Raw genomic sequence first — 27516 nt, 5'->3', positions numbered from 1 at the left:
TTGTGATGTCACGAGAGGCTGTGTCCTGGAGGGACGTTACATCCTGAGGTGGCTGCAAACCCAGACAGCTATGGCTCCATCTGCTGGTATGGTCGGGAACTCCAACCCTCTGTGGCCAATCTTCCCCACGCAGCTGAAACCAATCAGGGGCTGATGGGCTGGAGTTGTTTGGAAGGGAAGAGACACGGTCTGGAAGGTGGGCTCGGAGAAGAAGAGAAATTGTGTTGTAATTTCGATTTAGTTGCCGAAGACCTTTAATAAAAATCCTTGTTTTGGTTGAACCCTGGACTCCTTGCACTACTTGGGCAACCCCGCTCGAAGCGGTAGCCTCTCGTGACATCACAGATGGTGGAGAATACGGGCACGCTCCGCGTTAATAGTGCATGTCAGAGGAGGATACCGAAGGTTTGATCACCCAGTTTTCCAAGTTGGCCGTAGGCTCCCCGCCGACTGAAATGGAGGACATATTGAAAGCCCTTGTTGCTGGCCAGCAAGCCCAGATGCAAGTAAACGTGGCTCTCTTGGAGGAGCAAAGAAAGCCAACCTTCTGAACGCAGAGGAATTGCAGTTGCAGAGACAGAGGTGGTCCAAAATACCCACAATAAAGGCAAGTGACTTTATATCTAAGATGGGAGCTACCGATGACATTGAGGCATACCTGCATGCATTTGAGGCCACGGCCACTAGGGAAGCCTGGCCCAAGCAACCAGTGGGTTGGTCTGTTAGCCCTTTCTAACCGGGGACGCTGAATGCTGTCCGGGACCCAGGCCCTGACCACGTTACTGACTATGATGCTCTGGAGTCTGAGATCCTCAGCAGATATGGACTCACAAAGTTTGGTATGGCCCAGCGCTTTCCCAGCTGGACCTTCCAACCAGACCAACCTCCTCGGGCGCAGATGCATGAACTTGTCCGAATCGCAAGGAAATGGCTGGATCCGCAGAGGAATACAGCAGCGGCGGTGGTGGAGGCCGTTGTGGTGGATCGTTACCTACGCGCCCCCTGCCTTATGAGGCAAAACGGTTCGTCAGTCAACAGGCCTTGACCACGGCTGACCTGACCGTGGAAGCTGTGGAAAAGTACCAGGCCACAGCGGAGATGCTGAATGCTTCCCGAAAAAGACCCCCAGGAGTGCGGCCCCACCACAAATGGGAAGAACCCGTCCAAAGGACCCCAAGGTCTCGAACCCAGCCACGTCAGGACTTATCCCGGCTCCAGGGGGAGCCAGAAACCAGGCGGGTCAAGAAGAGTACACCAGGAGGGAAACTTCGACAGTGTTACCGGTGTGGGGAGAGTGGGACATATCTCCTGGCAGTGTGGGAAACCAGCCGATGAACCTATGCCCACTGCGGAGTCCTCCAGCTCAGCACCCACACACCGGGTTGCCTCGCTCTTGGGAGTCGTAGATGGCGGCCCAGATCGACCCCCCACCTGCCCGGTAACTGTGAATCACCATGATGTGGAGGCCTTACTGGATTCTGGTAGCCGGGCCACCCCTGGTGCGTAAGGATTTGGTGGGCCCAACGTGTCTGACCCCGGGGAAAGTCCTCCCAGTTTCCTGTGTCCATGGGGACACCAGAGAATACCCCATTACTGAACTTCACAATGACCAGCACACGGGAACCATACACACGACGGCGGGGGTGGTTGATTCCCTCCCCGTCCCTGTCCTAATTGAACGAGACTGCCCAGCCTTTTACCCACTCTGGAGAGAGTCTCAGGAGAGGATAACCCGAGTACCTCGGAAACGGAGAGGCAAGACTCATCCTGGGAAGGCTCCGGTGCAATCCTCCGAATTACTCACTCCCGCCCGGGCTCTGATAGGGATGGCAGGTGCCCAGACCGACACAGAGACGGAGCTACAGAATCTGGACAAAGAACTGTCTGGTCTGAAGGGGACCGCTGAGAGGTATACGTTTGTTAAAGCAACAGTTAGACATGAAGACAGAAGAGTTAGATATCCTCCAGGCTAAACTCCAACAGAGCTCCTTCCATAAGCAACAGGAGGAGAGCTGGAGAGGCTGCGCAGGACCATCGAGGAGTGTGAGGAGACCCTGCGCAGTAGTAGGAGGTCCAGAAGAAGGCAGAGGAGAAGTACAAGGTGTTGGAGAACAAGATGAAGAATGCGGAGGCAGAGAGAGAGAAGGAACTGAAAGCTGCTCAACAGAAGCTAAACTCTGCTAAAACCAAGGCTGATGCGTTCAGTAAGAAACTCAAGGAGAGACAACAGGAGGCTGAGTCCCTGGTCCTAGAGGTGGAGGAGTTGAAGAGAGAGCAGGCTGGCAAGCACCACGGCAATGCGGACGCCCTCTCCCGGCGTGATGCCTTCTTCGCTGCCTTTACCCCGAGCGAGGACGTCGGTCCCGAGGAGGGGGATGTGTGATGTCACGAGAGGCTGTGTCCTGGAGGGACGTTACATCCCCCTGAGGTGGCTGCAAACCCAGACAGCTATGGCTCCATCTGCTGGTATGGTCGGGAACTCCAACCCTCTGTGGCCAATCTTCCCACGCAGCTGAAACCAATCAGGGGGCTGATGGGCTGGAGTTGTTTGGAAGGGAAGAGACACGGTCTGGAAGGTGGGCTCGGAGAAGAAGAGAATTGTGTTATAATTTCGTTAGTTGCCGAAGACCTTTAATAAAAATCCTTGTTTTGGTTGAACCTGGACTCCTTGCACTACTTGGGCAACCCCGCTGGAAAGCGTGCCTCTCGTGGCATCACAATATATATATATATATATATATATATATATATATATATATATATATATATATATATATCAGTAGGGAATATTAAACATTAAGATTAATGTTAATGATTTCAATAGGAATACAATATTGACACAGTATCCCTACATCCACATAGCTTCATCTAATAATAAATGATGAATTGTTATTCAATTAAATACAATTATTATGGTAAGAGGCTTTAAAAGTTAACCAGATTCAACTTAATTAAAGTAAAGTTTCAAAAGTTCAAGTTAACTAGCCAACTCTTTTCCCATACCTCTCTTTCTAGTGCTATCTATCTTTCTCATTCTGTAAGAGACCTCATTGCTCCCTCCAACATCCTCTCTAACTTTGCTCTCTAGGAAACATTACCTGTTTATCTTCCCCTAACCCACTCCTCCTTATCTTCCTCTCTCTCTTCCTCTCTCTCATCTCTCGCTATCTATCTTACCTTTTTCTCTCTCTCTGCACTGTGCTATCTGACATATCCTTGGCCTGTGTAACTCTACACTACAGTTGCTACTCTACACTGTAACTCTACACCACAGCTGCTACTCTACACTGTAACTCTACACTACAGCTGCTACTCTACACAGTAACTCTACACTACAGCTGCTACTCTACACTGTAACTCTACACTACAGCTGCTACTCTACACAGTAACTCTACACTACAGCTGCTACTCTACACAGTAACTCTACACTACAGCTGCTACTCTACACAGTAACTCTACACTACAGTTGCTACTCTACACTGTCTGTCCAGTCTCTGTTCTGCACCATAACACTGTTACCATCATCAGAGATGAGTCGGCTACATTCAAGTTTGAAGTTTACAGTCATCCAGTGTGTGTGTGTGTGTGTGTGTGTGTGTGTGTGTGTGCACGCGTGTGTGTGCAGTACCTGTTCTGCACCATGATCATAGCCATCCAGTCAGAGGGATAGACATGCTTCCCAATCAGATCCTTAAAAAGTAGGAATGTCTCCATCAGAAAGTCCTGCAACACAGAGAGTCTATGAGTGTGTGCATGTGCACGTGCTTCTCTGTGTGGTGTGTGTGTGTGTGTGTGTGTGACGGCTCACCACTAGGTCAGTGGTGCCTGAGAAGGTTTCTAGGTAGCTGGAGTAGTGGCTGTCATCCATCTGACTCAGAATGGCCGTCATACAGGCCACCACCCTGGACTGAGAGAGAGAGAGAGAGAGAAGAGAGAGAAGAGAGAAGAGAGAGAGAAGAGAGAGAAGAGAGAGAAGAGAGAGAGAGGTCTAACATGAATTAAGAAGGGTCTTGCTGTGATGAGGCAGCACATAATGGGTTAAAGTCTCAACACCACAATCACATCAGAGAGAGGACAGTACAACCTTTCTGATCATCCCTCAATCACAATCATTTATCACTCCCTCTCTCGCTCTTTTCGTCACCTCTGCTCCTCACATGTTCATCTTTCTCTCCCCCCTCTTTTTTTTTTCTCTATGTCACTCTACCATCCCTCTCTCTCTCTCTCTCTCTCTCTGAGACAGAGTGAGAGAGGATGAGGAGTGATAGATCAGAGAGGGGGAGAAAAGGAGTGAGAGATTAGAGGGGGAGAGGAAGGGAGTGATAGATGAGAAAGGGGGAGGAAGGGAGTGATAGATGAGAGAGGGGAGGAAGGGAGTGATAGATGAGAAAGGGGGAGGAAGGGAGTGATAGATGAGAAAGGGGGAGGAAGGGAGTGATAGATGAGAAAGGGGGAGGAAGGGAGTGATAGATGAGAAAGGGGGAGGAAGGGAGTGATAGATTAGAGGGGAAGGAAGGGAGTGATAGATGATGGATGGATATTTGCAGACGAAGAGATGAGCATCATCATTCATGTGTCTGTTGGAGTTTGGGGCTGATAAAAATGGGAATGTGTTTTCACTCACTCCCCGACACTTGAAATGTGGTCTGTTGGTTGCTAAGTCATGCACACTAATTTGTATTAAGTACAACACTGTGTCATACTGATGTCAGGTGAGCCTGCAAACACACACACAGACACACACACACCCACGCTTATATTCCTCCACCATGAAAGAGAAGTATACAGGAACATTGTTTATCTGTGTGTGTCTGTATGCCTTTGTGCGTGCGTCTCTGACACACACATACACACACACACACACAGACACACGCACACACACAGACACACGCACACACACACAGACACACACAGACACACACATGCACACACAGACACACACATACACACGCACACACACATACACACACACATACACACGCACACACACATACACACGCACACACACACAGACACACACAGACACACACATACACACGCACACACACAGACACACGCACACACACACAGACACACACATACACACGCACACACACATACACACGCACACACACACAGACACACACGCACACACACATACACACGCACACACACACAGACACACACAGCCGAATCATCGTGACGCACCAAAAAATGCAGGCATGCAGACTCACATATTCAGACACACACACACACACACACACACACACACACACACACACACACACACACACACACACACACACACACACACACACACACACACACACACACATTCAGTCTCTGTGTGTAATGGTGTTTCCATAAAGCTGTAATTAGTTAGTGGTATGTCAGCTCTGTGAGTAGCGTGCTACTTATCCCTCTATCTCTCCTGGTAGAACGTGTCACCAGACACCCTGTCCAGATCCAATGTCTTTCATCTCTCCTCTTCCTCTTCTCCTCCCTTCATCCCTCCCCACCCCCCCTCTCCTCCTCCTCTCCTCCTCCTCTTCTCCTCCCTCCTTCCCTCCCCACTACTCATCTCCTCCTCCTCTCCTCCTCCTCTTCTCCTCCCTCCATCCCTCCCCACCCCTCATCTCCTCCTCCTCTCCTCCTCCTCTTCTCCTCCCTCCATCCCTGCCCACCCCTCATCTCCTCCTCCTCTCTTTCCTCCTCTTCTCCTCCCTCCATCCCTCCCCCACCCCTCCTGTCCTCCTCTTCTCCTCCCTCCATCCCCTCCCCACCCCTCCTGTCCTCCTCTTCTCCTCCCTCCATCCCTTTCCACCCCTCCTCTCCTCCTCCTCTCGTCCTCTCCTCCTCCCTCCATCCCTCCCCACCCCTCCTCATCGTATCGGGTTGTGTGCTCTTTGTGTTTATTGTGACACTGCTGCCAACTGACTGCCTGATGTAACGAGCACACACAAAAACACACTCCCTCCCTCCCTCTACCTCTCCCTCCCTCTCGCTCTCTCTCAAATGCAAATTGCTTTGTTGGCATGAAAAGCATACTCCAACTCTCCCTACCACTACCATTACCACTAGTAGCATGTCTACCTCTAATATCTCTACTACTACCATTACCACTAGTAGCTTAACTACCTCTAATATCTCTACTACTACCATTACCACTAGTAGCATGTTTACCTCTAATATCTCTACTACTACCATTACCACTAGTAGCATGTTTTACCTCTAATATCTCTACTACTACCATTACCACTAGTAGCATGTTTACCTCTAATATCTCTACTACTACCATTACCACTAGTAGCATGTTTACCTCTAATATCTCTACTACTACCATTACCACTAGTAGCATGTCTACCTCTAATATCTCTACTACTACCATTACCACTAGTAGCTTAACTACCTCTAATATCTCTACTACTACCATTACCACTAGTAGCATGTCTACCTCTAATATCTCTACTACTACCATTACCACTAGTAGCTTAACTACCTCTAATATCTCTACTACTACCATTACCACTAGTAGCATGTCTACCTCTAATATCTCTACTACTACCATTACCACTAGTAGCTTAACTACCTCTAATATCTCTACTACAACCATTACCACTAGTAGCATGTCTACCTCTAATATCTCTACTACTACCATTACCACTAGTAGCTTAACTACCTCTAATATCTCTACTACTACCATTACCACTAGTAGCTTAACTACCTCTAATATCTCTACTACTACCATTACCACTAGTAGCATGTCTACCTCTAATATCTCTACTACTACCATTACCACTAGTAGCTTAACTACCTCTAATATCTCTACTACTACCATTACCACTAGTAGCATGTCTACCTCTAATATCTCTACTACTAACATTACCACTAGTAGCTTAACTACCTCTAATATCTCTACTACTACCATTACCACTAGTAGCATGTCTACCTCTAATATCTCTACTACTACCATTACCACTAGTAGCTTAACTACCTCTAATATCTCTACTACTACCATTACCACTAGTAGCATGCCTACCTCTAATATCTCTACTACTACCATTACCACTAGTAGCTTAACTACCTCTAATATCTCTACTACTACCATTACCACTAGTAGCATGTCTACCTCTAATATCTCTACTACTACCATTACCACTAGTAGCTTAACTACCTCTAATATCTCTACTACTACCATTACCACTAGTAGCATGTCTACCTCTAATATCTCTACTACTAACATTACCACTAGTAGCTTAACTACCTTTAATATCTCTACTACTACCATTACCACTAGTAGCATGTCTACCTCTAATATCTCTACTACTAACATTACCACTAGTAGCTTAACTACCTTTAATATCTCTACTACTACCATTACCACTAGTAGCATGTCTACCTCTAATATCTCTATTACTACCATTACCACTAGTAGCATGTCTACCTCTAATATCTCTACTACTACCACTACCACTAGTAGCATGTCTACCTCTAATATCTCTACTACTACCATTACCACTAGTAGCATGTCTACCTCTAATATCTCTACTACTACCATTACCACTAGTAGCTTAACTACCTCTAATATCTCTACTACTACCATTACCACTAGTAGCATGTCTACCTCTAATATCTCTACTACTACCATTACCACTAGTAGCTTAACTACCTCTACTACTACATCTAACTTCAATCTCTACTACTAACATTACCACTAGTAGCTTAACTACCTTTAATATCTCTACTACTACCATTACCACTAGTAGCATGTCTACCTCTAATATCTCTACTACTACCATTACCACTAGTAGCATGTCTACCTCTAATATCTCTACTACTAACATTACCACTAGTAGCATGTTTACCTCTAATATCTCTACTACTAACATTACCACTAGTAGCTTAACTACCTCTAATATCTCTACTACTACCATTACCACTAGTAGCTTAACTACGTCTAATATCTCTACTACTAACATTACCACTAGTAGCATGTTTACCTCTAATATCTATACTACTAACATTACCACTAGTAGCTTAACTACCTCTAATATCTCTACTACTACCATTACCACTAGTAGCTTAACTACGTCTAATATCTCTACTACTAACATTACCACTAGTAGCATGTTTACATCTAATATCTCTACTACTACCATTACCACTAGTAGCTTAACTACCTCTAATATCTCTACTACTACCATTACCACTAGTAGCATGTCTACCTCTAATATCTCTACTACTACCATTACCACTAGTAGCTTAACTACCTCTAATATCTCTACTACTACCATTACCACTAGTAGCATGTCTACCTCTAATATCTCTACTACTAACATTACCACTAGTAGCATGTTTACCTCTAATATCTCTACTACTAACATTACCACTAGTAGCTTAACTACCTCTAATATCTCTACTACTAACATTACCACTAGTAGCTTAACTACCTCTAATATCTCTACTACTACCATTACCACTAGTAGCATGTCTACCCTCTAATATCTCTACTACTACCATTACCACTAGTAGCATGTCTACGTCTAATATCTCTACTACTAACATTACCACTAGTAGCATGTCTACCTCTAATATCTCTACTACTACCATTACCACTAGTGGCTTAACTACCTCTAATATCTCTACTACTACCATTACCACTAGTAGCATGTCTACCTCTAATATCTCTACTACTACCATTACCACTAGTAGCTTAACTAACTCTAATATCTCTACTACTACCATTACCACTAGTAGCATGTCTACCTCTAATATCTCTACTACTAACATTACCACTAGTAGCATGTTTACCTCTAATATCTCTACTACTAACATTACCACTAGTAGCTTAACTACCTCTAATATATCTACTACTAACATTACCACTAGTAGCTTAACTACCTCTAATATCTCTACTACTACCATTACCACTAGTAGCTTAACTACCTCTAATATCTCTACTACTACCATTACCACTAGTAGCATGTCTACGTCTAATATCTCTACTACTAACATTACCACTAGTAGCATGTCTACCTCTAATATCTCTACTACTACCATTACCACTAGTAGCTTAACTACCTCTAATATCTCTACTACTAAGATTACCACTAGTAGCATGTCTACATCTAATATCTATACTACTACCATTACCACTAGGAGCTTAACTACATCTAATATCTATACTACTACCATTACCACTAGTAGCTTAACTACTTCTAATATCTATACTACTACCATTACCACTAGTAGCATGTCTACCTCTAATATCTCTACTACTACCATTACCACTAGTAGCATGTCTACGTCTAATATCTATACTACTACCATTACCACTAGTAGCTTAACTACCTCTAATATCTCTACTACTACCATTACCACTAGTAGCTTAACTACCTCTAATATCTATACTACTACCATTACCACTAGTAGCATGTCTACCTCTAATATCTCTACTACTAACATTACCACTAGTAGCTTAACTACCTCTAATATCTCTACTACTACCATTACCACTAGTAGCTTAACTACCTCTAATATCTCTACTACTACCATTACCACTAGTAGCTTAACTACCTCTAATATCTATACTACTACCATTACCACTAGTAGCATGTCTACGTCTAATATCTCTACTACTAACATTACCACTAGTAGCATGTCTACCTCTAATATCTCTACTACTACCATTACCACTAGTAGCTTAACTACCTCTAATATCTCTACTACTACCATTACCACTAGTAGCATGTCTACCTCTAATATCTATACTACTACCATTACCACTAGTAGCCCTACTTCCCTCTAATATCTATACTACTATCTATTAAAACTAGAACTAACTTTTCATGATCCCCATTACATTAGTACTACAACTACCATCATCATTCCTACTACTACTACCGTTACCAGGACCACTACCCGTACCACTACTATTTGAAGTAACAATCACGACAATAATAATAATAATGATTACTATGCAGATGTTATAATTCATTGGACCTCAGGCTATGGCAGGCAAATACATATTTGGCTACAAGAGGAGCCGTTGCTCCTTCGCCCATGAGTGTTTTTTGTTTATTTACCTGGGTTTAATTAGATACAATTTGGAATACATTTCTGCAAATAATGAATCTCTTGGTGAGGAATATTTCTCACAGTAGAGGAGAAAGTGCATTTCTGTCTCTACTTCCCATGTCGTGCATCTGAATCTGACTACATCTGACTTTGTTATGTCATCTATAGGCTTCATGAGGTAAGAAGAAGGCTATTTATTTCAAAGAGATTTGATGTCACGATTCAGACAGACGACCAGAGGACCACAATTGCGTCACACCAGAAAGTTTATTAAACTTAAGGGAAAAGGGGAGTAGGGGAGTGAATGAAGGCTCCAGGGGTAACAGGGATCCCGGTCCAATCGCGCTGGGTCTGTGCCTTCCCAGTGGCAGCGATGCGTCCTATGAAGCCGGTGGTGGGTGGTCCAGAAGTCCTGGGGGAGACACAGACACAACAGGGCGGAATGAAACCAGGCAGCAGTACAGTTCAAGGGAAATCCAAAATACGTAGTAGCAAGGCAGAAGGCTGGTCAGAGTTACCGGGATTGAAGAGTAGTCAGGAGTCGTAATGGCAGAAGCAGGTCTGGATCTCCTGAGGCAGAAGAGTATCCAATAAACAGGCAGGTCCGGGGTCACAAAACCAGGGTGAGCCAGAAGCGCGAGCAAACAGGTTCCGGGTGTGAGCTTTGCAGACGATCTGACACCGGAGAGCTGAAAGACAGGGCCTTAAATACTGGGAGAGGTAGTGGGTAATGCAGGCGCAGCTGGCAGAGTAATTAGAGCAGAGCAGAGCAGGGACAGGTGGAGCTAGTTAGGCTGAGTAGAGAGAGTGGTGAGCAGAGTGGAAGAAAATTAAGGTGGTAACCCGGTGGAGTGAGAGGCCCATGACAGAACCCCCAAAGGGACGGCCCCAGAAGTCCCAAGAGCAACACCACGCCGGGCGGGAGGAGGGGAGCCGGAGGAGGGCTAGAACTCCTCCGAACGGTCCCGAGTGAACGTCCTCATCCTCGGAGGAAGCCGAGAGGGCCGTGGTCGGGGAGATGGGACAGGTCCCGAGACAGGATCAGGCACAGGACAGGAAGCCGAGGCGGGCCGGACGGTTAGGGGACCCTCTGGGGCGGCCCCTACGGATTGCAGGTTGATCAGGATGCCGTTGGTGGAAAGCGGTGATGAGAGTCCTATCCACAATCCGACTAGCTGGCACCCAGGTCCTTTCTTCAGGTCCATAGCCCTCCCAGTCAATGAGGTACTGGAGACCCCTACCCCTCCGTCTGGACCGAAGCAGGCGGCGGACGGTGTAAACCAGACCACCATCGACGAGCCGTGGAGGAGGAGGACCAGGCGCAGCAGGGACCAGCGGACTCTCGTGGATGGGCTTAATCTTAGACACATGGAAAGTGGGGGTGCACCCTCAGGGAATTAGGCAGTTGGAGCCGGACAGCAGTTGGGCTAATCACTCTTATGATAGGGAATGGGCCAATGAACCGAGGTGCCAGCTTCTGCGACTCCACCCTGAGTGGCAGGTTCTTCGATGACAACCACACCCTTTGACCAACATGGTAGGTGGGAGCAGGAATTCTCCGACGGTTGGCCCCGGTAGTGTAGCTGGCAATGGACCTGAGGAGTGTGGCTCGGGCTTGTGACCAGGTGCGGCGACATCGACGGGCAAAAGCAAGTGCAGATGGGCAGCAACCTCCTCCTCCTGGCTGGCAAACAGAGAGGCTGGTATCCATAAACACATTGGAAAGGGGACATACCGATGGCAGAGCAGGTCAGAGAATTGTGTGCGTACTCCACCCATGTCAATTGCTGCGACCAGGAGTGGGGGGTTGCGTGAAGTCATGCATCGCAGTGCCTTCTCGAGCTCCTGATTAGCCCGCTCTGACTGCCCATTGGATTGGGGATGGAATCCGAAGTCAGACTGACTGTGGCTCCCAGCAGGTGACAGAACTCCTTCCAAAAAGCGGAGGAGAATTGTGGACCACGGTCAGAAACAACATCCTTTGGTAGTCCGTGGATCCGAAGACGTGTTCCAGGACCACCTGGGCGGCTCCTTGGCGGTTGGGAGCTTGGGGAGGGGAATGAAGTGTGCCATCTTGCTGAAACGGTCAACGATGGTGAGAATGACGGTCATGCCACTTGAACGGGGGGCAGCCCGTGACAAAGTCAAGGGCGATGTGAGACCAGGGACGTCTGGGCACAGGCAGGGGCTGCAGCAATCCGGCTGGGGGCTGGCAGGACGACTTGTGTTGGTTGCAGATGGGGCAGGCTTGGACGAATTCCCGTACATCCTTCCTCAGAGAGGGCCACCAGAACCTCTGGGCGAGCAGGTTGTAAGTGCGGGTGGAGCCAGGGTGACAAGCTAGGCGGGAGTCATGTCCCCACTGAATGACCTGGGACCTCAGGTCTTCGGGGACAAAAAGGCGGTCAGCTGGGCAAGTGCTGGGACCTGGCTGGTTACGGAGAGCCTCCAGCACCTGTTCCTCAACAGCCCAGGTCAGAGCTGCAACGATGCAGGGACTTGGCAGAATCGACACAGGGTCCTTGGAGGGGGTGTCATCCTTCTGGAATTGACGGGAGAGGGCGTCTGGCTTGGTGTTGCGTGATCCAGGCCGGTATGACAGAGTGAAATTAAACCTGGTGAAGAACAGGGCCCAGCGGGACTGCCTGGAGTTCAACCGTTTGGCCGTGCGGATGTACTCCAAGTTCTTATGATCGGTCCAAACGAGAAATGGAATGGTGGACCCCTCCAGCCAGTGACGCCACTCCTCCAAGGCAAGCTTCACAGCCAGCAGCTCACGGTTCCCTATGTCGTAATTGCACTCAGAGGGGGACAACCGACGTGAGAAAAAGGCACAGGGATGGAGCTTCCTATCCTCCGCAGCCCACTGAGAAATCACAGCACCAACTCCCACATCCGAGCGCCACCTCCACAATGAATTGCCGGTCCACATCAGGCATCTGGAGGATGGGAGCGGAGGTGAACCTCACCTTGAGGGTACTGGAAGGCTTTGTCGGCTGCTGGGGTCCAGGTGAAGGGGTTGCTTGGTGCTGGTTAGAGCAGTGAGAGGGGCAGCACGGTACTGTAGTTCCGGATAAACTTCCTATAGAAGTTAGCAAACCCCAGAAACTGTTGCAGCTTCTTTCTGTTCTCCGGAACTGGCCATGAAGTGACTGCTGATACTTTGGCAGGATCCATTTGGATACTTCCCTCTGCCACTATGTACCCCAGGAAGGCCACTGTCTTGACGTGAAACTCACATTTCTCTGCCTTGGCGTAGAGGGAATTCTCCAGAAGACGATGAAGGACTTGCTGGACATGGCGGGTGTGTTCAGACAGGTTTCTGGGGTAAATTAAGATGTCATCCAGGTAAACGAAGACAAACTTGTTTAACATGTCCCGCAGTACATCATTCACTAGAGCCTGGAACACAGCAGGAGCATTGGTGAGGCCAAAAGGCATAACCAGATACTCGTAGTGGCCTGTTGGTGTATTGAATGCGGTTTTCCATTCATCTCCCTCCCGGATCCGCACTAGGTGGTAAGCGTTTCCTGAGATCCAACTTGGTAAAAACAGTGGCTCCCTGGAGCAACTCAAAAGCAGAGGTGAGCAGAGGCAGAGGGTAACGGTTTTTCACTGTGATGTCGTTGAGTCCCCTGTAGTCGATGCAGGGGCGAAGAGATCCGTCCTCTTCCCCACAAAGAAGAAGCCAGCACCAGCAGGAGATGAAGATGAACGGATTAATCCTGCGGACAGCGAGCCATTGATGTAGTCCTCCATGGACTTTCTTTCAGGAGCAGACAACGAATAAAGACGACCCCTTGGAGGAGCTGTTCCAGGAGGAGGTCGATGGCACAGTCGTACGGTCGGTGAGGGGGCAGAGATGTGGCTCTTGCTTTGTTAAACACCTCCCTGAGACCATGGTAGCATTCTGGGACATTGGAGAGGTCAGGAGCGGAGTTAGTAGGTACTGGCCGAGGGGGTAGTGCGGCAGCAAGCAGGCAGGTTCGGTGGCAGTCCTCTCCCCACTCCCTGATCACCCCGGTCACCCAGTCGAGCTGAGGGTTGTGCCGGCGGAGCCATGGGTAACCCAGGATGAGGGGTTGGCCTGGAGAGGGGAGCAGGTGAAACTGGATAGTTTCTTGATGGTTTCCGGACAGACCCATCGAGACCGGGGCCGTGACATGAGTGACCGATCCGGTAAGTGTCCGTCCAGTGCCCGGGCAGGAATAGGAGGTGTCAAACGGAGGTTCTCCAGTCCCAGTTGGCGTGCCAGCTTGATGTCCATTATGTTGGCTTCGGCGCCAGAATCCACCAGAGCAGCCAGGGTGTGAGTTGAGTCAGAGAGGCGGAGGTGAACTTGCAGCAGGGGTTTGCGGTCGGAGGACTGGATGGTCATTGAACTCAACCGGACTCCCCCTACGCCCGGTGAGCTTCGGCCCTTTAAAGGGCAGGTTACCACACGATGTCCATCACCTCCACAATAGAGGCAGAGGTTTGAGGGTGAGCGGCGCTGGCGCTCTGCAGGAGTGAGGGAGGCTCGCCCAATCTCCATAGGCTCAGACTGATCAAGCTGACCTGGGTGAGTGGCAGTAGATGACAGGAGCCCAGTCGGATCTCTCCGAATGCCGGTAGTAGGTGGACCTTGGCGCCCTCTCACGACGTCACGGGTCTGTATCCTTCTGTCGATCCTGACAGTCAGTGCGATGGCTTCATCAAGAGTGGAAGGCAGTTCATGGGAGACCAACTCGTCCTTGATATAGTCAGCCAAACTATGGAAGAACGCGTCCACCAACGATGGTGTGTTCCAAGAACTTCGTCTAGCCAGGGTTCGGAAGTCGATGGAATGGTCTGCGACTGTACGTCTGCCTTGTCGAATACTGAACAGTTCACGAGACGCCTCTGCGGTGGGTGAATCCAGGTCAAACACCTTCAGCATCTCCTCAGCAAACAGGTCGAAGGTTGCACATGCGGGGGTTTGACGTTCGAACTCTGCTGTTCCCCAGAGTCGGAGCTCGGCCCGTCAGGTGAGTGATGGCATACCCAACTTTAGCCCCTCCGTGGCGAAGGTCCTTGGCTGCAAGGAGAACTGAAGTCGGCAGCTAGTCAGGAATGGCCGGACCTGGGTTGAATCGCCGTTGAACCGCTCGGGGTTTCCAATCTTGGGTTCCGAGCAGCGGCTGCAATGACCGGGGCAGGTAACTCGGGGGCTGGGCTGGTGGGCAGACTGGCTGGGGGTAAGGTTGGTGAGGAGTTGAATGATCATGGCGAGTTGTTGTTGCTGCTGCTGGAACTGCTGCTCATGCTCATCGGTTTCCATGTCGGGAAAGTGTGCGCTGAGTCCATAATGGTCAGATCGTACTGTCACGATTCAGACAGACGACCAGAGGACCACAATTGCGTCACACCAGAAAGTTTATTAAACTTAAGGGAAAAGGGAAGTAGGGAGTGAATGAAGGCTCCAGGGTAACAGGGATCCCGTCCCAATGCGCTGGGTCTGTGCCCCCCAGTGGCAGCGATCGTCCCTATGAAGCCGGTGGTGGGTGGTCCAGAAGTCCTGGGGGAGACACAGACACAACAGGGCGGAATGAAACCAGGCAGCAGTACAGTTCAAGGGAAATCCAAAATACGTAGTAGCAAGGCAGAAGGCTGGTCAGAGTTACCGGGATTGAAGAGTAGTCAGGAGTCGTAATGGCAGAAGCAGGTCTGGATCTCCTGAGGCAGAAGAGTATCCAATAAACAGGCAGGTCCGGGGTCACAAAACCAGGGGTGAGCCAGAAGCGAGCAAACAGGTTCCGGTGTGAGCTTTGCAGACGATCTGACACCGGAGAGCTGAAAGACAGGGCCTTAAATACTGGGAGAGGTAGTGGGTAATGCAGCGCAGCTGGCAGAGTAATTAGAGCAGAGCAGAGCAGGGACAGGTGGAGCTAGTTAGGCTGAGTAGAGAGAGTGGTGAGCAGAGTGGAAGAAAATTAAGGTGGTAACCCGGTGGAGTGAGAGGCCCATGACATTTGAGTTGTCAATGTGCCACATCTCATTGTGAAAACAAGAGTATACAATGCCTGTCAAGTATTCACCCCCTTGGATTTCTTCACATTTAATTGTGTTACAAAATGGGATTCAAATGGATTTAATTGTCTTTTTTTTTTGTCAACGGTCTACACAAAATACTCTGAAATGTCAAAGTGGATGAACAATAAAACACTAATATATCTTCATTAGATAAGTATTAACCCCCTGAGTCAATACATGTTAGAAACACCTTTGACAGCGATTACAGCTGTGAGTCCTCTTGGGTAAGTCTCTAAGAGCTTTGCACACCTGGATTGTGCAATATTTGCCCATTGTTCTTTTCAAAATTCTTCAAGCTCTGTCAAGGTGTCTGGGATCATGGCAAGACAGCAATTTTCAAGTCTTGCTATAGATTTTCAAGCAGATTTAAGCCAGAACAGTAACTTGGCCACTCAGGAACATTCACTGCCTGTAAGTAACCCCAGTGTAGATTTGGCCTTGTAGGTTATTGTCCTGCTGAAAGGTGAATTCCTCTCCCAGTGTCTGGTGTAAAGCAGACTGAAGCAGGTTTTCCTCTAAGATTTTAGCTGTGCTTAGCTTCATCCCATTTCTTTTAATCCTGAAAACTCCCCAGTCTTTGCCGATGTCAAGCATACCCATGACATAATGCAGCCACCACTATGCTTGAAAATAAGGAGGCAGTTACTCTGTGTTGTGTTGTGTTGGATTTGCCCCAAACATCAGGCTTTGCATTTAGGCCAAAAAGTGAATTCCTTTGCCGTGTTGTTTTGCAGTATTACTTTAGTGCCTTGTTGCATATGTATGTTTTGGAATATTCTGTATATTTGCATTCTTCTTTTCACTCTGTCATTCAGATCATTATTGTGGATTCACTACAATGTTGTTTATCCATCCTCAGTTTCCTCACATCACAGCTATTTAACTCTGTAGCCGTTTTAAAATTCCCAAATGATCTCATATAACCCTAACCCTCAGAAGGACGACTGCATCTTTGATGTGTCTGGGTGGTTTAATACATAATCCACAGCATAATTATTAACTTGACCATGATTAAAGAGATATTCAATGTCTGATTTGATATTGTTACCCATCTACCAATCACGGTGTCAGTGGGTGCTGTAGGTGGGTGTGGTGCAGGAATCAGATGCAGGACGCAGAAAAATAAGTCCAATAGACTTTAGTGAACAGCACACTCAAATTCACGAGTCAAACGCCCGGAGGCGAGAAAGTCCGCACACAGGCGAAAACCAAAAGGCGCACAAAACCGTGCGTAAAATAACCTCCGAACACAGAGGAGGAAAATACGAAATGCACAAGGCAAACAGTAGCGCACAAAACACGACAGCGAAACAATAACACACAAACACAGACACACACAACGAGAACTAAATAGAACACTAACGAGGACTAACTAGACACAGGTGTACAACATCAAGACCAAACCAAACGAACATGAAACATAGATCGGTGGCAGCTAGTACTCCGAAACCGTGACACACGGCCCTTCTTTATGAGGCTAGTCATTCGGAAATTATGTCAACCCTTATTATTTCACACAGAATCCATGTTACTTATTATATGATTTGTTAAGCCAAATTTTACTTGCAGACAAATTCATAGCCTAATAGCCTACTACTCTGTTATTTGGCGGGTCACGAATCGGCTCTTGGAACAATTCTATGCAGGTGGGTCGGGTTGCGGAGAAAAATCTGTCTTGATGTCTGATATCAATGGGGGGTTGGAATTGATGTGGGGCTCCAAAAAACGGACCCGTGCAGGACTCTAACCTACATACAGTGTATGTGTGTGTGTGTGTGTGTGTGTGGGGTGTTGGGGGATCTTCTCTGAGGAATTAACACTGCCCTCAATCTCTTTACCCACCCTCCAAAACACACACACACACAACCACAAGGTTACGTACAGCAACATATGACGAGCGTATGTGACGAGGTATGTGCGCAGACTCATACACAGATACATGAACGCACAGGAGCTCTACACATATCGTGTGGACACAGTCCAGGGTCTTATGTAACTGCCAAGAGATTATTGAAAAAGCAGGACACAGATGCTCGGACAGGGATTTTGCTACCTCCCTCCTCTCGTATTCTCTTTCTCTCCATTCATTGGTCTGTCTCCAGCCCTCCCTCACCCCTTTCTTTTTCATAGAACTGATATCAAAGACAGGTTTCAGCAGGACAGAACATGAATCTAGAAGATTTTGTCAGTAGTCTAGGACAGATTGACACATCTTAAAGCAAAACAGATACACACAAAAGGGACAATGACACCTAGTACAGACAGACAGACAGAAATACCTTAAAGGTCCAATGCAGCTGTTTGTATCTCAATATCAAATAATTTCTGGGTAACAGTTAAGTACCTTACTGTAATTGTTTTCAATTAAAATGGTCAAAATGAAACAAAAATAGCTTCTTAGCAAAGAGCAATTTCGCAAGCAAGAATTGTGTTAGGAGTGTCTGGGAGTGGTCTGAGTGGGGAGGAGAAAACTGAAAACTAGCTGTTAGTGGCAGAGAGGTTTGGAACTGTCTTTCTTGATGGTCTATTAACTAATGTCACCAGACAGGCCACAACTCCATCCCACCAAAAAAGGCAGAACATTTCAGGCAATCTTTTTAAACAGCTCTTTGGGCAATAACATACTTTTCACCATTTCACAGTATTACCCCAACCTCATAGAGTGGAAATATACAGTACCAGTCAAAAGTTTGGACACACCTACTCATTCAAGGGTTTTTCTTTATTTTTGCTATTTTCTACATTGTAGAATAATAGTGAAGACATCAAAACTATGAAATAACACATATGGAATCATGTAGTAACCAAAGTGTTAAACAAATCAAAATATATTTTATATTTGAGATTCTTCAAAGTAGCCACGCTTTCCCTTGATGACAGCTTTGCACACTCTTGGCATTTTCTCTTCTCTCCCTTGTTCTCTTACCCGCCCTCACGTGAGAAGCCATTATACGAGAACACACACAAGCACACGCACATGGACGGACACATGCACAGACACATGCCCGGACACATATTCTGCTTTGACACCTAGGTTTCTGTTGATGAAGGAGGGGGAGACATGGAGCGAGACACAGCGATGGAGAGAGAGAGAGAGAGAGAGAGAGAGAGAGAGAGAGAGAGAGAGAGAGAGAGAGAGAGAGAGAGAGAGAGAGAGAGAGAGAGAGAGAGAGAGAGAGAGAGAGAGAGAGAGAGAGAGAGAGAGAGAGAGAGAGAGAGGGAGACAGAGAGAGAGAGAGAGGAGAGAGAGAGAGAGAGAGAGAGAGAGAGAGAGAGAGAGAGAGAGAGAGAGAGAGAGAGAGAGAGAGAGAGAGAGAGAGAGAGAGAGAGAGAGAGAGAGAGAGAGCTGGGTAGGATAGGAATGAGATGGGTAATTAGGCCGTGTGTGTGCATGTCAGAGTATACTGATTTGACAGATCAATGACTTCACAGATCAACGTATCGCCGTCAGGTACAAAGAGATCTAACAAGTCCATTTCTAACAACCCCAGCTAACACCCTGAGACATGGAGCGAGAGAGGAAGGGAGATAAGGAGGGGGGAGGAGAGAGTCTGAGATGAGAGAAACCAGAAAAACATTCAGACACATTAGCCTGACCCCTAAAGCTACATCCCTCATCTCCACTCCTCCTCTCCTCCTAAAGCTACATCCCTCATCTCCACTCCTCCTCTCCTCCTAAAGCTACATCCCTCATCTCCACTCCTCCCTTTCCTCCTAAAGCTACATCCCTCATCTCCACTCCTCCTTTCCTCCAAAAGCTACATCCCTCATCTCCACTCCTCCTCTCCTCCTAAAGCTACATCCCTCATCTCCACTCCTCCTCTCCTCCTAAAGCTACATCCCTCATCTCCACTCCTCCTTTCCTCCTAAAGCTACATCCCTCATCTCCACTCCTCCTTTCCTCCTAAAGCTACATCCCTCATCTCCACTCCTCCTTTCCTCCTAAAGCTACATCCCTCATCTCCACTCCTCCTCTCCTCCTAAAGCTACATCCCTCATCTCCACTACTCCTTTCCTCCAAAACTACATCCCTCATCTCCACTCCTCCTTTCCTCCTAAAGCTACATCCCTCATCTCCACTCCTCCTTTCCTCCTAAAGCTACATCCCTCATCTCTACTCCTCCTCTCCTCCTAAAGCTACATCCCTCATCTCCACTCCTGCATTCCTCCTCCTCTCCCTCCCTCCTTCCTCTTCCTCCTTTCCTCTGTCCTCATCTTGCAGTAATGTGCACCTCTTCTCATCAAAACATCCTCTGATGTAGCCTCTGTTGTAGCCGGCCGTGACCGGGAGACCCATGGGGCGGCGCACAATTGGCCCAGCGTCATCCAGGGTAGGGGAGGGAATGGCCGGCAGGGATGTAGCTCAGTTGTTAGAGCATGGTGTTTGCAATGCCAGGGTTGTGGGTTCGATTCCCATGAGGGGCCAGTATGAAAAAAAAAATAATAATAATAATAATAATGTATTCACTCACTAACTGTAAGTCGCTCTGGATAAGAGCGTCTGCTAAATGACTAAAAATTTAAAATGTAAAATGAATCAAATTACTGAGAGCTGTGTCTGTGTGTCTGTGTGTGGGTGCTGTGGGTGTGTGTGTTTGTCTATGTGTGAGATTCATCTCACACATACATAAAGGTGTATTGCAATTATTGTGCATTGGGTGTGTAGGTGTGGGTGTATTTCATTCTAACACACACACACATGCACATACACAGATATTCCCCTCCTCATCTCAGCAGAGGTCAATTGAAAAGTTTTCTGTGCCACATACATCACTGGTTATTTTCGGTAGGAGTCAGAACATTCAGATACATACTTCATCAGCGGACATGCGAGGGAACACAAACTAACCCCAATTTATCACTGATTATACAAGAGAATATCAACAAAAAGAAAACCATTCATGAAAAAACACACACACATATGCAGGTGCACCATTCAGCAATCAAAAAGCAAGTTGACTTCTCTGTTTTGATCTCTCTTTCTTTCCTCTCCATCCCTCTATCCTTCTCCATGTCACACTAAGGGAGCATAGAGAAGGTCCCTCTCCTCTCTCTCCAAGTCACACTAAGGGAGCGTAGAGAAGGTCCCTCTCCTCTCTGTCCATGTCACACTAAGGGAGCGTAGAGAAGGTCCCTCTCCTCTCTCTCCATGTCACACTAAGGGAGTGTAGAGAAGGTCCCTCTCCTCTCTCTCCATGTCACACTAAGGGAGCATAGAGAAGGTCCCTCTCTGTCCATGTCACACTAAGGGAGCGTAGAGAAGGTCCCTCTCCTCTCTCTCCATGTCACACTAAGGGAGCGTAGAGAAGGAACATCTCCTCTTGCTCCATGTCACACTAAGGGAGCGTAGAGAAGGTCCCTTTCCTCTCTAAACTACTGATGTATATCTTATTGATCCTTTGAAAGAAAGAAAGAAAGAAAGAAAGAAAGAAAGAAAGTGATGGGGAGAGAAAAAGAGAGGGAGTTCTAAATAGCTTCTCACACACTTCAGACAGAGTTTAGACACACAGTGTCTAAACTCTGGTGTCCAAACACCCAGCGCGCCCTAGACCTTCTGTTTGAGGACCGACTAGGATCACCCATCCACATAAAAATACACACAGGCACAAACGACCTGAGAACACAGCAGGAAAGCGTGGCCACAGCACTCAAGGGGGTGATAGAAAAAGCTTATTCTACTTTCCCCAACGCACAAGTGGTTATCTCAACCCTGTTACCACTAAAATACTTCCACCCTGCTACCATACAGTGGGTAAACGCAAGTATTTCCCGTGACTGTGCATCAAAACCAAATGTCTACCTGGCCCACCACTCCACCCTGGACCTGAACAGCCTTTATGACCAGGTCCACCTATACAAGGCAGCAGTGCCCACCTTCGCCCGGACCCTAAAGGATATCGCCCTCAACCGCAGACCCAACACCTCACACAGGAGCAACAGATCAACAGACACCCCGCCCAGAACAGCGAGACATTCTGCCAGACCTGTGGGACCCCCCCCAAGACCTACACATAGATGACCCCCGCAGAGAGGACCTACATCCAGACCACAGCACCATCAGCCACATCTACACCCCCACCCCCACCAATTAACTCCCCCCCAAGTCAACCATGCCCACACCCCATTTAGGCCCCCTCAGATCAGACATATGCCCCTCCTACCCACCCCAAGCCCCCCACTCCCACAAAGAGGGCCTCAACATGAAAGTCACACATACGCCCAGGCCGTGAGCAGGCAAACAGGCCCAACACCCACTCTTACACTATCCCAAGCTAATGGCATGTACGAGATGCTCAGCAGGCTCTGCTCACAATTACTGGCCTGAGGCCAAACCACACGACCAACAACATTAGACACTTTATGGAACACAAAGCCTTCACTATTTCATCCTGGAATATCCAAGGCCTGAGGTCATCTGCCTTTGGCCTAAAGAGCAGGAATCTGGACTTCACCAAAGAAATCGGAAATACAGAAATTGTCATCCTCAAAAGAAACATGGTATAGAGGAGACGGATCCACTGGTTTCCCTCTAGCTTACAGAGAGTTGGTAGTCCCATCCACCAAACTACCAGGTGTGAAACAGGGAAGGGACTCAGGGGGTATGCTAATTTGGTATAGAGCAGACCTAACTCACTCTATTAAATTAATCAAAACAGGAACATTTTACATTTGGTTAGAAATTCAAAAGGAAATTATCTCAACAGAGAAAAATGTCCTCCTCTGTGCTACCTACAGTGGGGAAAAAAAGTATTTAGTCAGCCACCAATTGTGCAAGTTCTCCCACTTAAAAAGATGACAGAGGCCTGTAATTTTCATCATAGGTACACGTCAACTATGACAGATAAAATGAGAAAAAAAATCCAGAAAATCACATTGTAGGATTTTTAATGAATTTATTTGCAAATTATGGTGGAAAATAATTATTTGGTCAATAACAAAAGTTTCTCAATACTTTGTTATATACCCTTTGTTGGCAATGACACAGGTCAAACGTTTTCTGTAAGTCTTCACAAGGTTTTCACACACTGTTGCTGGTTTTTTGGCCCATTCCTCCATGCAGATCTCCTCTAGAGCAGTGATGTTTTGGGGCTGTTGCTGAACACGGACTTTCAACTCCCTCCAAAGATTTTCTATGGGGTTGAGATCTGGAGACTGGCTAGGCCACTCCAGGACCTTGAAATGCTTCTTACGAAGCCACTCCTTCCGTTGCCGGGCGGTGTGTTTGGGATCATTGTCATGCTGAAAGACCCAGCCATGTTTCATCTTCAATGCCCTTGCTGATGGAAGGAGGTTTTCACTCAAAATCTCACGATACATGGCCCCATTCATTATTTCCTTTACACGGATCAGTCGTCCTGGTCCCAAAGCATGATGTTTCCACCCCCATGCTTCACAGTAGGTATGGTGTTCTTTGGATGCAACTCAGCATTCTTTGTCCTCCAAACACGACGAGTTGAGTTTTGACCAAAAAGTTATATTTTGGTTTCATCTGACCATATGACATTCTCCCAATCCTCTTCTGGATCATCCAAATGCACTCTAGCAAACTTCAGACGGGCCTGGACATGTACTGGCTTAAGCAGGGGGACACGTCTGGCACTGCAGGATTTGAGTACCTGGCGGCGTAGTGTGTTACTGATGGTAGGCTTTGTTACTTTGGTCGCAGCTCTCTGCAGGTCATTCACTAGGTCCCCCCGTGTTTTTTTTTTTTTCTTCTTTGATCATTTTGACCCCACAGGGTGAGATCTTGCGTGGAGCCCCAGATTGAGGGAGATTATCAGTGGTCTTGTATGTCTTCCATTTCCTAATAATTGCTCCCACAGTTGATTTCTTCAAACCAAGCTGCTTACCTATTGCAGATTCAGTCTTCCCAGCCTGGTGCAGGTCTACAATTTTGTTTCTGGTGTCCTTTGACAGCTCTTTGGTCTTGGCCATAGTGGAGTTTGGAGTGTGACTGTTTGAGGTTGTGGACAGGTCTCTTTTATACTGATAACAAGTTCAAACAGGTGCCATTAATACAGTTAACGAGTGGAGGACAGAGGAGCCTCTTAAAGAAGAAGTTACAGGTCTGTGAGAGCCAGAAATCTTGCTTGTTTGTAGGTGACCAAATACTTATTTTCCACCATAATTTGCTAATAAATTCATTAAAAATCCTACAATGTGATTTTCTGGAAAAATTTTTTCTCATTTTGTCTGTCATAGTTGACGTGTACCTATGATGAAAATTACAGGCCTCTCTCATCTTTTTAAGTGGGAGAACTTGCACAATTGGTGGCTGACTAAATACTTTTTCCCCCCACTGTATATCCCCCCACTAGATTCCCCATACTTTAATGAAGACAGCTTCTCCATCCTGGGGGGGAAATCAATCATTTCCAGACCCAGGGACATGTACTAGTCTGTGGTGACCTAAATGCCAGAACTGGACAAGAACCTGACACCCTCAGCACACAGGGGGACAAACAACCTACCTGGAGGTGACAGCATTCTCTCCCACATATGCCCCTCCTAGGCACAACTACGACAACATAACCAACGGGTCACGACTCCTGCAGCTCTGTCGCACACTGGGTATGTACATAGTCAATGATAGGCTTCGAGGGGACTCCTATGGTAGGTACACCTATAGCTCATCTCTTGGCAGTAGTACTGTAGACTACCTTATCACTGACCTCAACCCAGAGTCTCTCAGAGCGTTCACAGTCAGCCCACTGACACCCCTATCAGACCACAGCAAAATCACAGTCTACTTGAACAGAGCAATACTCAATCATGAGGCATCAAAGCCAAAGGAACTGAACAATATTAAGAAATGATATAGATGGAAGGAAAGTAGTGTTGAAACCTACAAAAAAATAATTAGGCAACAACAAATTCAATCCATTAAAGACAACTTCCTGGACAAAACGTTCCACTAGAAAACCTAAACAGTATATTTGACCTCTCAGCTTCCCTATCAAATCTAAAAATCTCTAACAGAAAACCGAAGGAAAGTAACAACAGTGATAAATGGTTTGATGAAGAATGCAAAAACCTAAGAAAGAAATTGAGAAACCTATCCAACCCAAAACATAGAGACCCAGAAAACCTGAGCCTACGCCTTCACTATGGTGAATCACTAAAACAATACAGAAATACACTACGGAAAAAGAAGGAATAGCATGTCAGAAATTGCTGAATGTAATTGAAGAATCCATAGACTCTAACCACTTCTGGGAAAATTGGAAAACACTAAACAAACAACAACACGAAGAGCTATCTATCCAAAATGGAGATGTATGGGTAAACCATTTCTCCAATCTTTTTGGCCCTATAACAGAGAACAAACATCAAAAAAATATACATGATCAAATGCAAATCTTAGAATTAACTATTAAAGACTAACAGAACCCACTGGATTCTCCAATTACATTGAATGAACTACAGGACAAAATAGAAACCCTCCAACCCAAAAAGGCCTGTGGTGTTGATGGTATCCTCAATGAAATGATAAAATATACAGACCACAAATTTCAATTAGCTATACTTAAACTCTTTAATATCATCCTTAGCTCTGGCATCTTCCCCAATATTTGGAACCAAGGACTGATCACCCCAATTCACAAAAGTGGAGACAAATTTGACCCCAATAACTACCGTGAGATATGCGTCAACAGCAACCTTGGGAAAATCCTCTGCATTATCATTAACAGCAGACTAATTCATTTCCTCAGTGAGCAAATGTCAAATTGTTTTTTTCCAAATTACCGTATGACAGACGACGTATTCACCCTGCACACCCTAATTGACAAACAAACAAACCAAAACCAAGGCAAAGTCTTCTCATGCTTTGTTGATTTCAAAAAAGCTTTTGACTCAATTTGGCATGAGGGTCAATATATACAAATTGATGGAAAGTGGGGTTGGGGGAAAAACATATAACATTATAAAATCCATGTACACAAACATCAAGTCTGCGGTTAAAATTGGCAAAAAACACACACATTTCTTTCCACAGGGCCGTGGGGTGAGACAGGGATGCAGTTTAAGCCCCACCCTCTTCAACATATATATCAACGAATTAGCGAGGGCACTAGAACAGTCTGCAGCACCCGGCCTCACCCTACTAGAATCTGAAGTCAAATGTCTACTGTTTGCTGATGATCTGGTGCTTCTGTCACCAACCAAGGAGGGCCTACAGCAGCACCTACAGCATCTTCTGCACAGATTCTGTCAGACCTGGGCCCTGACAGTAAATCTCAGTAAGACAAAAATAATGGTGTTCCAAAAAAGGTCCAGTTGCCAGGACTACAAATACAAATTCCATCTAGACACCGTTGCCCTAGAGCACACAAAAAACTATACATACCTCGGCCTAAACATCAGCGCCACAGGTAACTTCCACAAAGCTGTGAACGATCTGAGAGACAAGGCAAGAAGGGCCTTCTATGCCATCAAAAGGAACATAACATTTGACATACCAATTAGGATCTAGCTAAAAATACTTGAGTCAGTTATAGAACCCATTGCCCTTTATGGTTGTGAGGTCTGGGCTCACCAACCAAGAATTCACTAAATGGGACAAACACCAAATTGAGACTCTGCATGCAGAATTCTGCAAAAACATCCTCCGTGTTCAACGTAAAACACAAAAAAATGCATGCAGAGCAGAATTAGGCCAATACCCGCTAATTATCAAAATCCAGAAAAGAGCCGTTAAATTCTATAACCACTTAAAAGGAAGCGATTCCCAAACCTTCCATAACAAAGCCATTACCTACAGAGAGAAGAGTCCCCTAAGTAAGCTGGTCGTGGGGCTCTGTTCACAAACACAAACAGACCCCACAGAGCCCCAGGACAACAACAACAACAACAACAACACAATTAGACCCAACCAAATCATGAGAAAACAAAAAGAGAATTACTTGACACATTGGAAATAACAAACAAAAAAACAGAGCAAACTAGAATGCTATTTGGCCCTAAACAGAGAGTACACAGTGGCAGAATACCTGACCACTGTGACTGATCCAAACTTAAGGAAAGCTTTGATTATGTACTGACTCAATGAGCATAGCCTTGCTATTGAGAAAGGCCGCCGTAGGCAGACCTGGCTCTCAAGAGAAGACAGGCTATGTGCACACTGCCCACAAAATGAGGTGGAAACTGAGCTGGACTTCCTAACCTCCTGCCAAATGTATGACCATATTAGAGACACATATTTCCCTCAAATTACAGCGATCCACAAAGAATTCGAAAACAAACCCAATTTTGATAAACTCCCTTATCTACTGGGTGAAAAACCACAGTGTGCCATCACAGCTGCAATATTTGTAACCTGTTGGCTCAAGAAAAGGGCAACCAGTGAAGAACAAACACCATTGTAAATACAACCCATATTTATGTTTATTTATTTTCCCATTTGTACTT

The 27516-nt window shown here is 46.5% G+C and overlaps 1 protein-coding gene across 1 annotated transcript in view; it reads right to left on the bottom strand.

Moving 5' to 3' along the window:
* Nucleotides 1-3628: 3628 nt before the first annotated feature.
* The window catches only part of LOC121532851 (dedicator of cytokinesis protein 2), a gene marked incomplete at its 3' end in the record, with an annotated part of 127502 nt that continues 103614 nt past the window's right edge, over nucleotides 3629-27516 (bottom strand). The window contains exons 27-28 of the mRNA XM_045217975.1: nucleotides 3809-3907; nucleotides 3629-3723 (exon numbers count right to left, since the gene is read on the bottom strand). Coding sequence (XP_045073910.1) covers nucleotides 3629-3723; nucleotides 3809-3907 — 194 coding nt within the window. The remainder of the gene's footprint in view (nucleotides 3724-3808; nucleotides 3908-27516) is intronic.

The sequence above is a fragment of the Coregonus clupeaformis genome, unplaced genomic scaffold, assembly GCF_020615455.1.
Source record: "Coregonus clupeaformis isolate EN_2021a unplaced genomic scaffold, ASM2061545v1 scaf1305, whole genome shotgun sequence".
Lineage (NCBI taxonomy): Eukaryota > Metazoa > Chordata > Actinopteri > Salmoniformes > Salmonidae > Coregonus > Coregonus clupeaformis.
This window is presented reverse-complemented; position numbering and strand designations above follow the sequence as displayed.